Source organism: Melospiza melodia, chromosome 9 (genome assembly GCF_035770615.1).
Source record: "Melospiza melodia melodia isolate bMelMel2 chromosome 9, bMelMel2.pri, whole genome shotgun sequence".
Classification (NCBI taxonomy): domain Eukaryota; kingdom Metazoa; phylum Chordata; class Aves; order Passeriformes; family Passerellidae; genus Melospiza; species Melospiza melodia.
Window position 1 is genome coordinate 14,069,585 of NC_086202.1, and position 14,368 is coordinate 14,083,952.

The following is a 14,368-nucleotide window of genomic DNA, read 5'->3' on the forward strand; positions in this document are numbered from 1 at the left end:
TGCCCCGCCTCGCTGGAGGCCACGTGGCAGATGACGTCACGGGCGGGGTGCGAGGCCTCGCCCCTGGGCGGGGCCCCGCCGCTCAGCACTCCGGAGGGAATCCCGGATGACGTAGGGGGAACCCCGGCGCGCGCCCCCCGCCGGCCGCCGCACGGGGTCCCGGTGCGCTGTCCCTGCGCCCCGCCGCTGGCATCGGTCGCCCTCTCCCACGTCCTCCCGCCGCCCCTCGCGCCTCGCGTTGTGGCCCGCCCCGGCGGCAGCGGGACGGGAGAGGCGCGGCGGTCCCTGCCCGACGGCGCATCCGCCGCGGCCCTCGGGTGTCCGATGGGCTGGCGGGAGGTGCGGCGGGGCGCGGAGGCGGGGCAGGGAGGAGAGGAGAGAGGCCCCGCGCGGGGAGGACCGCTAAGTGCCAGATGTTTGGCAACAGCCAGGGAGGAAGTCGCTGCCGGGGCCCTGAGTCCCGCCCGAGCCGCGCCGGAGTAGGCAGGGCCGCGCCATGGCCCGCACGGCTCCCCCGACGGTGCCGCCGCCTCCGGGGCCGCCGGCCCGCGGCTCTCTCAGCCTCCATCGCGCCTTCCTGCGGAGCCCGCTGGGCCTGCTACGACTGGGGCAGCTGGCTCTGGGCGCTGCCTTCTGGGTGACGGTAGCGGCTCATAAGTACGAAGGGGCGGCCCACTTCGCTCTGTTTGCCGCCGTCCTCGTCTGGCTCCTCACCCTGGCCCTCTTCGGGCTGAGCCTGCTGGGGCGCTGGGAGCTGGTGCCCTGGTTGGGCTCCCGCTGGCTCCTCACCAACCTGGTGCACGACCTGGCACTGGGTGTGGGGCTCTACGCAGCTGCCACCGGCATCATGGGTCACAAGGCCAAGCAGAGAAGCTTTTGCAACCTGCCGGGCTACAGCCAGCACTGCCTGTACAGTGCCTACTTGAGCGCCTCCATCTGTGGGGGCATCACTGCCTGCCTGTACCTCTTCTCCGGGCTCTACTGCCTGTTGCGGCGTTGCCAGGACCAGCGAGACATCATCTGACATCCCGTGCCACTCGGCTCCCCTTCTCAGCCGCAGACAGAACACAGCCTGTCCTTGGGATGAAACGACCCTGCCACCCCATCCCCTCCTGGCTGACTGCACTGCAATTCCTCCAGAGACTCCTGCACAGACGGATGGACAGACAGAGGCCTTTGCCGAGCACGGCTTCCCCTGCAGAGCACCGAGACAGCATGGACACCGAGCCACTGCACAGGCCCTTCTCCTAGCCCCGGACAGACATAGGATACTGCAAGTGGAAGGACCCAAATGGAGAGCCCCTAAGAGGGATACCAATCTTTGGGAGCCCCCCTAGGACTCAAGCCAAAATCCCCTGGTCTTGCCAGTGCTGCATGTTCAGGTGGGTGCTGACTTTTCCCTGGGGTAGAGGGGGGACTGGCCTGGGGGAGCTGAGCTGGGGGCAGCAGTGCCTAGGGGAGTTGGATGGGCATAACCCCCCCTGACCTGCTGGCAGCCCCATCTTGCCATTCCAGCTGCAAGGCGCCTCCACAATTCCCTAAGGGAGGCTCTGAACTTGGCTTCCCCAGCCTGGGCCCCTCCTTCTGTCTGGCCTGAAAACATCCTTTATCTTACTGGAGCCCTAAAGGGCTCAGTGCCTCCCTGCCCTGCACTCGAGGGGTGTAGAGACACTCAGTACTGCACAGCCAGATCCAGCATCACCCCAGTCCAGTTTGGAAACTGAGCAGGGCAGCAAGGCCTCCGTTGCTGTGCAGGGAGGGGAAGGACAAGGGGAGCCGTAACCTGTTCTGTGACCCTGGGCAGGGGGAAAATTCCTCCAGCCCTAGAGTTTATGTAGTCCTGGGATGGGGCCAGGTGCCCCAGAGGTTGAGGGGAGCCAGTCATGGGGTTGTTCTCTCCTCCTGCTGTCCCTGCAGAGAGGTTTGTGGCTCCAAGCCACCAGAGCCACTGAACCAGCCCTGGGGCCAGACTACTCCAAAAGGGACAGAAACAGCCTTGCTGATGGTTCTGGAGACTAGCCTGCAGCCCTGCCTGTCTCTGCCACACTTGGTTTATCATCCTGGAAAATCTTCATCTCTGGACTCTGTGGGACTGGGACTGGGCCTGGAGACTGTGGTGGGGTGGAGGGGAAGGGTGAGCACTGCAGCAGTCTGTGCTGGCACTCTCGCCATGGGGGAGCTGGGGCCAGGCATTGTGGGAGCACAACCTGTCTTGGAGAACATAAGAGGACACTGGCACTGGAGCAGCCGAGTCCTGGATCAGCCTCCAGAACCCACCAGGTGCCAAGCCCTGACGACACCATGTAGGGCTGACTAGAGAGATGGGCACCTAGAGACAGAATTTTTGGAGCAGTGCCACACTAGGGCTGCCCTGCCACAAGCCCTCTTCACCCTGCCTGGAGGCAGGTCTGTATTGCTCTTGGTTCAAGGGAGGGTCTGCTCCCATCTCTCTGTAGACTTAGATCAGTGAGACAGGTGTCCCCAGTGGCTGGCCACAGCTGCCTATTGCCTGGGGTTCCCTGACACCTGTTTTGAAGTGTAGAGCAGCAGCCATGGTTCACCTGGGGCCTTGAAGGGGTCTGGGATTGGTACTGGGTCGCCACTTCCACCATGATGTGCTGTCCCAGTGCATACCCCGTCATGCCCCAGGCCATGTACCCCTTCCTTGGGCAGGACATGCTGTCTGTGCCCTGTGTCAAGGCTGGTCCCTGACACCGCCTGCCCCTGCCTTACTCTGGTGCAGCCCCTGGCCCAGGCTGTCCAAAATGCCCTCGGTGCTTCTGCCACCACAAGTGCCTTCTCCTGGCTTTCTGCAGCCCTGTCTGTCACACCAGCTCTATCCCCCTACAGCCTCCTTTCAGGTGCCAATGGATTCACCTTCCAAATAAAGCAATATTGGCGCTCACTGGGTGTGTGGGGCTTTGTGCTGGAGCTGGGATCTGCTGGGTATGAGGTCTGAGCTGAGATCACACCCAGCTCTGTAGCCCTGCACCCTGGGGCCTCTCTGCTTGGAGTCTCTGGCCATAATCATGAAGTCCTGGGGTGCTCTGGGATCACAGGGATGCTCCCTCATGCTGAGCCACTGCTCCTACTAGAGAGGCTTAAGCCTTTGCCCTTGGGGACAGGGGCTATCCCTGGCCCTGCTGCATGTCAGAGGCTGGGCACAGCCTGATGCTCACATGGGGCTCTGGACAGAGCAGAGGGAGGCCAAGTCCCAGGGCTTTGGGTATGGGATGTACTGAGGACAGGATGTAGCTGCATTCCTATGGGCTTCGTCACTCGGTGCTGAAAGGGCCCTCTGTCTGCCCAGGGCACCATGGGCAGCCATGTACACACGGAATGCCCCTTGGTGGGTCAGGGGCCAATGGAGGGCTGCCTGCATCTCCCCGGCCTGGCCACAGCTCTGGGATACACTCTTGGGACAGAGTTGAGTCTGGGACCTGGACCTGCAGCTGAGGTGTCACTGGGTTCCCCCTTGTGCCCATGGGACACATGCCCTGTTCATCAGAGGCTGCAGGCAGTCGGCAGCAGCACTGTACCCTCATTGTCCAAGAGCCAGCCAAGAATTATAACAAGGTTACAACTTTTGGCATCAGACAGAATCCAGGATCCCCAGAGCATCCCTGGGAGCCAGCATCTCTGCTCTACTGCAAGCACCTTGTAGGACGGCCCATGGTGCCCTGAGCAGTGCGAGCAGGGTGCAGGCTGCTGGGCAGGACAGTGCCAGTGCACCCAGGGCTGGGCTGCTTTGCGGTACGGAGGGGCAGGGGATGAGCTGCCAGCCACGCTCAGGGCCCGTGGGGAACCTGCTGCTCCCCTCCAGGGATTCGGTGTGTGGCTGCTCCCTGGTCTCTCCTCGGGGAGAGGTGGCCCAGCAACCTCACGGGGACAAACCCACCGTGACCGACACAGCTGGATGCAGGCCACGCCAAGACCCAGACTGGGACTGAGCCCTGAACCTGGATTAGACCCGGATCAGTGCCCAGCCCTGGACTGGGACTGGATCCAGGCTGTGAGTGAGCTCTACACCACAGCAGACCCGAATCGGGACCGGGCCGGGACCGACCCCCGCGTCTAGACCGAGCCCACCGAGACTCCGCCCCGCGCCTCCCGCCCAGGGCGTGCCGGCCCACAGGCCCCAGCCAGGCGGCGGGCACGCAGCGCGGGCGGAGCCGGGCGGGCCCGGAGCGCCGGGCGCGGCCCGTTCCCGTTCCCCGCGGGCGGGGCTCCCGGCGCGCCGCTCCCATTGGCCGCGCGGAGCTCGCGGCGCGCCCGTCGCGTCACGGGAGCGCGCGGCGGTGTCGGGCCGAGCGCGGCGGGGCCGCTGGGCTCCCGGTCCCGGTCCCGTCATGCAGGCGGTGGAGCGGGACGGGGCGGCAGGCGGCCCGGAAGGGGCGGTGGGAGCTGCTGAGGCCCCGCCGGAGCCGTCGCCGCCCAAGGCCGCCGCTGCTTTCGACCTGCTGGAGCTGGTGCGGAGCTACCGGCGGCTGGAGCTCTACCTGGAGCCGCTGCGGGACGCCGCCGACGGTGTCCGCTCCCTCCTCCGGTAGGTGCGGGCTGGGGCGGGATCGGGACCGGGACCGGGACCGTGCCCGGGTCTCATGTCCCTGGCCTTCCCCCTGTCGGCAGGTGGCAGCGGCCTGTGTGCTCTCTCCTGGTCTGCCTCGGCCTCAACTTCCTCCTGCTCACCCTCGGCCAAGGTGCGTCCCGGGGGTCGGGGCTGCTCCCGTTCCCGGGCCCTCGCGGCTGACGCTGTCCCGCCTCTTGCAGCTGCCTGGTACTCGGTGCTCGCCCTGCTGGTGGCGGTGCCGGCCCTGCTGGGCTACCTGCAGGAGACGTGCCGGGCCCGGCCCTCGGAGCCGGAGCTGGTGCGCAGGAGGTACCACAGCATCCGCAGGGAGGACCTGCGCAAGGTGCAGCTCTCGCGGCAGGAGGCCATCGCCCAGGTCAAGAGCTTGTGAGTGCCGGGCCCTCCCCAGCGCTGGGGCTGTGGGGGCCTCTGCAGCCACAAAGGCTTCTTGGAGGCTGTAGGGGCTCCTGCTGTAACCCACGTGAATGTGGGGAACGAGGGTGTGCGTTTGTGGGGTTTTTTGTGACTGTCTCGTTCGCAGCCTGATCCAGCTAGAGGGGTTTCTGAACGGGATGTGCTGCAGCTGTGAGGCAGTGTACCGTGTGCTGTACTGGGAGAACCCCACTGTCTCTTCCCAGTGAGTAGTGCTGGGTCGGGAACCCTGGGGTAGGCTTGGTGGGGAGAGAGGCTCAGCCAGGCCTGTGGTGCTGTGTTTGATTTGTTTGGTACTTGGAGAGAACAGATGGAACACCAGATGAAGGAAGGAGTTTTATGCTGTTGTGTGAGTTGCTCTGACTTGACCACAGTATCCTGCTGTTTTCCACAGGTTTTATGGGGCACTACTGGGTACTATCTGTGTCCTCTACCTGCTGCCCCTCTGCTGGGTCCTGGCCATCCTCAATAGCACCCTCTTTCTGGGCAACACCCAGTTCTATCAAGGTATGAGACCTGGCTGTGATGGGTTGGGGAAGGGCCCTCTGAAGCCAGGGATCCTTCCCTGGACCTCTCCCTCACATGACCCCACTGTCCCGTGTCAGGCTCTGCCATAGACCCTGAACCCCCCTGAAGGCAATGATGCCCTAGGGGTGGTGCTCAGCAGCCCAGGGTGGGTGGTGTGCTCCTGGGGCTCAGCTGTTGGAGGTGAGAGTCTCTCCTGATGTGTGTTCCAGCCCAGGTGCTGTTTCATTTTCTTCTCTGTGGTGTGGCAAACCAGGGTCTGTCAATGAAGGCTGTGTGTGAGCCTCTCCATCTCTCTTGATCCCTGACCCTGCTCTTCAGGACTTCAAACACATTCAGTGCCTGTGGCAGTGTATGACACAGGCTTGAAAACATGCCATTGGAAGGGAGAGGAGCCCTCTTCTGTGGCTCATGCTGGAGGAGTGTTGGATGTGTCTGAGCTGTGATGTTGGCTGCTGCCATTTCCTGTCCTGAGCTGGGGCAGGTGGTGGTGGAGGGGGGGGGGGGGGGAGCTTCCTTTCTGTCCTAGCTTTGATATGTGAACAGAGGAGTGTGTCAATGCCCCACCTTGAACTTGGAGATCAGGCTTTTGTGTGATGTGGCTGGGAGTAGGGAAATGCCGCCCTACTCCAGCTGTACTCCCCTTTTTACCAGTGATAAGGGAGCTCAAGGCCTCCATTGAGCAGAGTGTGGGCTCCAAACCCGTCGAGAGCACTCCAGAACCTGCTGAACCCCTGCCACCAGCTGCTGCACCAGATCGGACCCCCACCCCCACCAGTGCCGAGGTGAGAGAGGGGCAGGGCTGGCAGTTGTGGGGTGGGAGCTGCAGAGTCAGCCCTTGGGTCTGACTGTGCCTGTGTCCCTCCACACACAAACTTCTCCCAGCTGCCAGATTTGCTGGAAGCCTGTGAGCCACTCCTGAGTTACTGGGATGCTGCTCTCTGCCCTGGGGGCTTGTCTCAGTCCTTTTGCCACATGTAAGGATGTGGTCTGAGGAGGCAGGGGCTAACCTCACCTTCTGACACTTGTGTCATCTGTGAGGCTGCCTGGGGCCAGATCCATTGTCCTGGAACCTGCCCAGAAATGCGGGGCCACCTTTGAACAGGGGCAGGGGAACAGCAGGACTAACTTTGTGAATCTCTTGTAGGACCTTACCCCTGGCAGTGTGGAGGAAGCAGAGGAAGCAGAACCTGATGAAGAGTTCAAAGATGCAATTGAGGTTTGAGGCTGGTTGGGGTGGGGCAGCTGAGGTGGGAAAGGGACAAAGACCTTGCTGAGCAAATTGGGTGCTCAGAGAGAGTGACTGTGGGACTGGGTGCCTCTGACTCTGTGTGCTCACTCTCCTCTCTGTCCCATGCTGCGGGAAAAGGAGAACCAGCTGCTGGTCATGGTGAGTACTGCCATGCCAGGGTGTGGGATCTCCTCCCAGCTGGAGCTTTGCCTGGTTTGCTGGTGGCTTGTAGAAATGCCAGGTGCAGCACCCAGTTTGGTGGGTGCCTGCCTCTGGCATGGGCTGCCCTGCAGCCCTCAGAGTGCCCCCAGCCACCCTACTGTGCTCAGCTGGCTCTGCTCTCTGCAGGAGGATGATGAGAGCTCTCAGTGCTCAGCAGAGTTTGACCTCAGCCTCCCAGACAATGGTTTTATGAGCAAGAATGAGGTGATCCGCAGCAAGGTGTCCCGCCTGACCGAGCGCCTGCGCAAGCGCTACCCCAGCAACAACTTTGGTGAGTGTGGGAGCAGGTGCTGCTGGGGAGCTCAGCAGCCTGGGCTCTGTGCTGCTCCCAGTGGTGACCCGAGGACTGGGAGAGGGTGTGTGGTGTGTGCTAGGCTGTGCTGACACCTCCAGTGACCTTTTCCACTCCGTGGGGAGAATGGGCTCAGCACTCCTGGGAAGGGCAAACACGGAAGGTGCAGCAATGTCACCTCTGAGCTGAGCCTTTACAACAGCTTCAGATGCTCTTGTGCCACTTGCAGCCCCAGGCAGCAGAGCCCTGTCTGACCTCTGCTCTCTTTCTTTCAGGGAGCTGCACGGGCTGTGCTGCCACCTTCTCTGTGCTCAAGAAGAGGGTGAGTCTTCAGCTTCTGCCCCAGCTTGCTGTCTGCACCTGGGGCAGAGGTGTTGCTCATGTCTGGCTTGCCCCAGCTTTCCCCAGCAGTTCAGGTGTCTGGTCTCGGTCACAGCCCAAATGACCTCAGCTAAATGCTGGTTGTTGTCACATGCATAATGGCACCAGAGATCCCTTGTGTTGTACAGCATTTGTCCATTTACTCCTTTGGAAGCTGCCTCAGGCCAAACTCATGTGTTATTGTAGAAGATACCTGCTCTGTGCCCTGGTTTAGTCCATTTCCTGTGGCCTTTGTGGTGAAGTAGAGCATGGGTCTGCTAGTGGGAACGACCTGTTGCCTTATCTGAGCCCTGTGTGCAATGCTTGGCACACAGTCTGTGGGCAGTTCTCAGAAGGAGGTATAGACTTTTGACCCCTTTCACTTATTCCTGGGTTAGTCTGGTACCACATCTGGGTCTCACCTCCATCTTCCTCCACAGCGGAGCTGCAGTAACTGTGGGAACAGCTTCTGCTCCAGGTGTTGTTCCTTCAAAGTCCCCAAGGCTGTGATGGGAGCCACGGGTGAGTTGAAAGGTGGAGGGAAGAGCTGCTGCTTCCCCCTGTTCTGTGTGCCCAGGCATTTGCCCCAGCCCTGGTGGGGAGGGTGGACGGGACGTGCCCAGCACAGCCTGGCTCAGGACAGAGCAGTGATGAATTTGCAGCTCTCTAAGCAGTTCTGTGGCTGGGGTGCCTAGCCCATGGTGGGAAAGGGGGATCATCTGTAACATTTGCTTTCCTTTCCAGCCCCGGAGGCTCAGAAGGAGACAGTGTTTGTGTGTGCGCTCTGCAACCAGGTGCTCATCAAGTGATGAACCAGGCCCAGCCAGCTCCTGTGTCCTGCACTGCCTGACACCTGGGACAGCGGGCAGGCACCCCTGCCACTGGGAGCCTGCAGTGTTTGGATCCCAGCATGGCATTCCCTGCCAGAGGACGCTTGCCCTTGTGCTCCTCCTGCCAGCGCCGGGCTGGACGGACCAGCCTTCCTTGCCATGCACCAGCTGGGTTGCTGTGGAGGAGCACTGCCCACAGCTGTGCCCCATCCCTGCAGCTGCTCCAAGCCCTGGGTGCTCTCTGGCACCTGCTGTGCCCTGCCACGTGCTTGCCCAGGCCCTTGGGCCTGGCTCGGTGATGGAAGAGCCATCCTTCCTACTCGTGGTCCTGCCTTTGCCTCCCGGGTGGGGCAGAACAACCTCAGGGCTCTGTCCCTACCTTTCCCAGCACTGTGCTATAAGTGACTGTATTTTTGGGATCAATTCAGAGCTCCTCCTGCATCCCTTGGGGTCTGGACTAGCTAGGTCTTTCATCTTGGCTCAGCTGAGACTCTGCTAGTCACTCCTGTGCTCCTCAGCCTCACTGCCTGCAGGTTTAGTCTTTTACCCCCAAATTTGGCTGTAACCTGGAGGAGGAAAGAGAATGAGTTTGGACTGGGCTGTGTGGCTGGGTCTCCAGTGTGACAAAAGGCAGGAGTTGGTGCTGCTCTGTGCACTTAGTGACTGCTGCTTTCTACTACAGATTAATATATAAATGCATATAGAGAATGATCAATAAATCTCTTGTCCTCAGCTGCCTCTTGTGTCATACCAGTAAAAGCTGTCCCAGGTCACTCTGACACCTCTGTGGCTTTGGCCCTGCTGTCCTGCAGGTGCTCCTGGAGAAGTGGTGTTCTGTGCCACCGGCTCTCCACACTTTACTGGAATTCCCATCTTGTGTCCTGCTGTAGCCTTGTTTGCCCCCTGCTCAGAGCTGTGTGCAGCTGCCTGTCAGCTGTGCCAGGGCTGGATCCTGCTGGGCTGGAGCCAGGGAGCACCTCAGCTCTGACAGGAGCTACTGAGCTCCCTCTGCCTCCCGTGGCTGCTCCTTCCCCTGCCCTCCCTGGGTGGTGCTCCCACCAGCTGCCTGTGTGCACAAGGATGACCTTTCCTTGTGTGAAGAGCAAAGCTCCCAGCTATCCCAGGAATGTGACCCTGGCTGCTGTGCAGCTGGGAGCAGCCATGGCCTGGGTCCCTGCCAGCCAGCTGCAGCTTCTCCCAAGCCAGGGAATCTGGGAGGTCAGTGCCCACCAGGCTGTGACACCCGCTCGTCTGAGAAGTTGTTGGAACCCAGACCCTGCTGCAAGCTCCACATCCCCCCAGTGTGGGAGCTCCTGTGTGGCAGAGCCTCAACACTTAGCTTGGCCGGGGGCTCATAAACTCCTTCACATGGACATTTGGAGAAAAGCTGGACTTGGCATTTGATGATGAGGGTGTCTGGCTTGTGCTGGGTGTGCAGGGGAGTGCTATGCAGAGGGCTGAGCAGTGGAGGCAGTGAGTGGAGCAGCTGTAGCATTGGGGAGGGGGCTGTGTGGCACCACAAGAGCTGCGGGTGTGTTTGTGAGGGTGTCTGCAATGGGATATTACTGGCCTGGGAGGGACTGTGAGGGGTCAGCTTGCTCAGACAGCTGACAGTGGGAGGTGGAGGAGCCACTCATATTTCTAGAGAAAACACTTGGAGCAGTGAGCACTACGTCCATGTATGTCTGAACACTCTCTGGGAAGATGCTAATGACACAGAATACAGAGGGCCTCAGATAAACTTAGGCTGTGGGAGATGGGGTTTTATTTATGCTTTTAAAGTTTTGCAATAAAATGTAATTGACAGTGTTTATTCCTATGGAAGTGTGCTCTGCAGTCAAGCTCTGAACAAACCTAATAATATTTTAATTTTTTCCCCATTTTTTCCCCAGTGGCCAGGGAGAAATGCCCATTTCTGGTGCAAGGCTGGGGCAGGGGCTGGCTGGCCCATGTTCCTGGCTGGCTGTGGGGCCAGAGTGGGAGATCTGGGGCTCTGGAGGCTGACCAGTGGGGCCAAGGCCATGCCCAAGGAGGGCAGAGGGAGAAGAGGTCAGCCCAGAGCAGGGCAGGTGCACAGTGCTCTTGTCAGCCAGAAGAGGGTGGGTGCAGGGATCCTGCAGCCCCAATTTCCCTGTCCCAGGAGCTCCCTGAGGCTGGTCAGCTCTGAAGAGAAGGCAGTGGCAGGCAGCCACTGGGGGAATGTCCAGGCAGCACCTTGGGCCCCTCACCCTCTGGGATGGTGGATACCAGTTTGCACAGCAGGAATGACGGGGTCCCTCAAGCTGTCCCCTGCCAGCTGGCACTGGGGGCAGCTTGGCAGTCCAGCTGAGCTAAGGGACAGCCCTGCTGCCATCAGGGCTGGGCTGAGGGCTGCCCTGCTCATGGGGCTTTTGGGAGGGTCCTGGCCAGTGCACGTGGGTGGCCCTAGGAGTCATTTTGGCGGAGGATGGAGGCTGTGGCATGGGAGGTCTGGCAGCCAAGCAGGGCTGGCAGGGAGCTGCAGAGAGGACTTTCAGGTGGTATGGTATGGGGAGGGCAGGGTTGGAGGCTGCCTGGTCCAGTATCTGTCCCCTTTGATGCTCAGCGCCAGGCTTCTCACAAGTGCTGTGAGCTCCCAGACCATGGATTTATCCCCTGGGGTGACAAAGGAAGAAAAGGAAGAAACTTCCCTGTCAAACCACTGCCAAACCCAGCTGTGAGGCTCCAGCAGCAGTGATGGCCCTGTCCCCCCATGCTGTTCATCTGGATGCCCTCCCAGGCTCCCTGGAGTGGCAGGGGTGCCTGAGGCTCCAGGGATGCCTGTGACCACCAGGAAGGACCCCCCTCCCAATCCTCTGGGGTCCCTGAGGGAGCCCCAAGCGTTCTTACCCATGAGCTGCAGTGAGTGGCACACAGACTTCTCTGAGCTGGAATAATTTACTGTGGTGTTGGTGGGCAAGGGGTGCGTGGCTGGGTCACAGCAGGGTGTGTGCAAGGGGTGCAGCAGGGCTGCCCTGGGGCATTGGAGGTGTGAGCTGTGTGCTGTGGGGAGTGGGGGAGCCCAGCAGGGGTTTGTGCAGCTCTGGGCACTCGGTCTGCAGGGAGTCAGTCTGTGGGAACAGAGGGACCTGCCTGGGCTGGGCTGGACCTCTGGAAGGTGAGGCAATCCAGGGGTGGATGTGAGCTCCAGGTGAGGGCATGGGATGTGTTGGTGGGCCAGAACAGGGACTGGGGGGCTGAGGGTCCGTGGCATATCATGAGGGAGCTGGGCAAAGGACATGGCTGCAGGGGACGGCTCCCAGGTGTAGCCAAGAAGGCCAAGCAGGGATCCTAAATGAAAGCAAGGGTCTCTGGGCTTCTGGGTGGGGAACCCGGGAGTAGACAAGGGTGTCCAGTACAGACCAGGGGTCACAAGCATGCAGAACAAGGGTCCCAGGTCCAGACTAAGCTCCTGGACAGGGGTGAGTGTCCTGGAAGCAGAACAGGGATCCCAGAGGTGCAGAGTAGGGCTCTTGGGGGGAGGCAGGTGTCCTGGCTGTGGATCAGGGCTCCCACAAATGCAGCAGGGAATCCTGCAGGTGCACAGCTGGGTTCTGGGGCACAGCCAAGGGGCTGAGGTGAGCAGAGCTGAGCTCCTGGGGTGCAGCCAGAGAAGCCAGGGGTGGGATGTTGGGCCAGTGCAGGAGTTCTGGGAAAGGGCAGGGTGGGCAAAAACCCTAATGCTGCCCAGCCCCATAGAGCAGGGGGTGGTAGAGTGGGCAAGGGTAGGAGAACATGAACTTGACCGCAAACTTCATCTCCTTGTTGTGCTTCTGCCAGGGGTAGATGGCCAGCAGGAGCAGGCGGCCGCCCACCTTGCGGCCCATGACCAGGAAGCTGCCGCTGAGGCTGTCGAGCTGGGGGCAGGGGCAGGCACCCGCGTTCCTCATGTGCAGCACCATCTTCTTGGTGTCCTTGCGCTTCAGCGGGCCCAGTTTCAGCACCTTCTTCTTCTGGGCAGCCACCAGCCGGCGCTCCCCGTTCTCCTCCGTCACCTCCTTGATGCGCATTTTCACCACTGCGTGGGGCAGCGGGCACGGTTGGGGAGGGAGGGAGGGAGGGAGGGCGGGAGCACGGCTGGGTGCTGGGGAGGGGAGGGCCTGGGCCGGGGACCTGGGCACGACAGGGTGCAGCCCTTCCCTGGGTTGGGTCCCTGGGGAAGTTACTGGGTGGGGAGGGGAAAGGGGTTGTTGGGGAGGGTCCAGCAGAGGCCCCCAGTGACCTTCCCAAATGTCTTCTCCCCTATCCCCCACCAATGTCTCCTGTGGTGCACCCATCCCAGGCATGAAGGGTCCAAGGGAACGGCTCAGGGGTCTCCCAGGGGCTGTCCCCATACAACCCCACCTCTGGCCACTCCCACCCCAGCTGCCAGACCTAGGGGAGGCTGAGAAGGAGACCCCAGCACTCACCAAAGTCACTGGAGCACATCTGCTCCATCATGCCATCCGCCTTGTGCTCCATCTCACACTGGGTGCAGATCTTGGACACTGTGGTGAGAGACCAGCTAGTGTCACAGCTTTATGCTGCTGGTACTCGTCACCAGGGCCAGCTCCTCGGGGACACGCTTGGGAGAGCCCCAGCAGCTCCTCTGCTCCCTAGGTAGCTGTGCTGGGGTGATGCAGAGAGGCACAGAGCACCTTGCAGGCCAGGGTCACCCCCCAGGAGGGGAGGAGAGATGGGGACACCCTCCCACCAGATGCTGGCACTTTGGAGCACAGCAGCAGCGAGAGTGGTCCCAGCCTAAAGGCTGTCCCAGCCCTGACCCTCAGCCTAGACTGCCTGTGGATGATGTCCCCTCTCGTGGCTCAGGGGACAGCCACCCTGCAGCGCCAGTGTGGGGCTGACACCGCAGGTGCAGCACGCTCTCTCCTGCTGGCATGGGACCCAGCGGCAGCAGAGGGACACAGCACTGCGGTGGATCGGCCAGCGGCTCCCAGCTCATCCCGTGTTCTTCTTCATCCCGGGACAGCTGGGAGCACAGTGTTCTGGGCAATAGTGCCCAGACAAAGCTGATCCTGTGCCCGCTCCCGCCCCATTACACACAGAGTCCTTGGCCAGCACCGGTGTCCTGGGCTGTGCTCTGAGGGGTGAAGGGACACCTGTGCAGGGCTCCACACGCATTCCCATCCCATCACAGTACCCTTCCCGCTTACCTGGGGGCGGCGTGGCTTTGCTGTTCCCAAACTGGACGGCGATGCAGAGCTCGTGGTCAGAGGGGAACTTGCCACAGTGCAGCATCTCAGGCCAGGGGAAGCCGTAGGACTCCATGACGGGGGCACAGGAGTCCCGCACCACCTCGCAGAGGGAGCGGCACGGGTACACGGGCCGGTCGAGGCACACGGGGGCGAAGAGGGAGCAGAGGAAGAGCTGGGTGTCGGTGTGGCACTGCTTGGCGAGCAGGGGCACCCAGCTGCCGGCCTGCTGCTTGGCCTCGGCCATGGTCTCGTGCTCCAGCAGGTTGGGCAGCCGCATGCGCTTGTAGCCCACGTCGCGGCAGAGCTGCATGTCGGCCGGGATGTCGAGGCACTGCGGCTCCCGCCCGTAGAAGCGCCCGTGGGGCAGGCTCTCGGGCTGCCAGCCGTAGTAGTCGTAGTGCTGCCCGCCGCCCAGGGACCCCGCCAGCAGCAGCGACAGGGCCAGCAGCGCCGTGCCCCGGGAGCCCGGGGGGGTGCCCGCCTGCGGCATCGCCGCTGCCGAGCGGGACGGGAGCGTGGCTCGGCACCCTGCCTGCTCCCTTAGCGCCTCCCACGCTCGCTGCCCTTTCTAAGGAGCTTGGAGACCTCGCCGGCAGCCAATCTGCTCTGCCTGCCGGGCCCCGCGGGGCTGGCCCCCGGCTCCCCCTCGTCTGCCCGCACCGCTGCCACCTCCCTCCCTCCCTCCCTCCCTGG

At 61.9% G+C, this 14,368-nt stretch overlaps 3 protein-coding genes across 4 annotated transcripts; 2 read left to right on the top strand and 1 right to left on the bottom strand.

The window, feature by feature from the left end:
• The first annotated feature begins 481 nt into the window (after window positions 1-481).
• On the top strand, window positions 482-2,905 carry MARVELD1 (MARVEL domain containing 1). The gene is made up of 2 exons (XM_063163393.1): window positions 482-1,382; window positions 1,918-2,905. Exon 1 carries the CDS (start codon window positions 497-499, stop codon window positions 1,022-1,024), a length of 528 nt encoding a protein of 175 aa, XP_063019463.1. The 5' UTR covers window positions 482-496; the 3' UTR covers window positions 1,025-1,382; window positions 1,918-2,905.
• Window positions 2,906-4,311: 1,406 nt separating this feature from the next.
• ZFYVE27 (zinc finger FYVE-type containing 27) lies at window positions 4,312-9,194 on the top strand. 2 transcript variants are annotated; one of them, XM_063163395.1, is made up of 12 exons: window positions 4,312-4,546; window positions 4,630-4,700; window positions 4,771-4,957; window positions 5,112-5,207; window positions 5,397-5,509; window positions 6,182-6,312; window positions 6,675-6,746; window positions 6,897-6,917; window positions 7,107-7,251; window positions 7,548-7,594; window positions 8,073-8,154; window positions 8,377-9,194. In XM_063163395.1, exons 1-12 carry the CDS (start codon window positions 4,350-4,352, stop codon window positions 8,439-8,441), a joined length of 1,227 nt encoding a protein of 408 aa, XP_063019465.1. In that variant the 5' UTR covers window positions 4,312-4,349; the 3' UTR covers window positions 8,442-9,194. The 2 variants fall into 2 exon arrangements, with proteins under 2 accessions (XP_063019465.1, XP_063019466.1); XM_063163396.1 differs by lacking the exon at window positions 6,897-6,917.
• A 1,002-nt stretch (window positions 9,195-10,196) lies between these two features.
• SFRP5 (secreted frizzled related protein 5) lies at window positions 10,197-14,165 on the bottom strand. Its single transcript, XM_063163397.1, has 3 exons — window positions 13,634-14,165; window positions 12,890-12,967; window positions 10,197-12,498 (listed from the first exon to the last, which is right to left on the bottom strand). Exons 1-3 carry the CDS (start codon window positions 14,163-14,165, stop codon window positions 12,158-12,160), a joined length of 951 nt encoding a protein of 316 aa, XP_063019467.1. The 3' UTR covers window positions 10,197-12,157.
• Window positions 14,166-14,368: the final 203 nt, after the last annotated feature.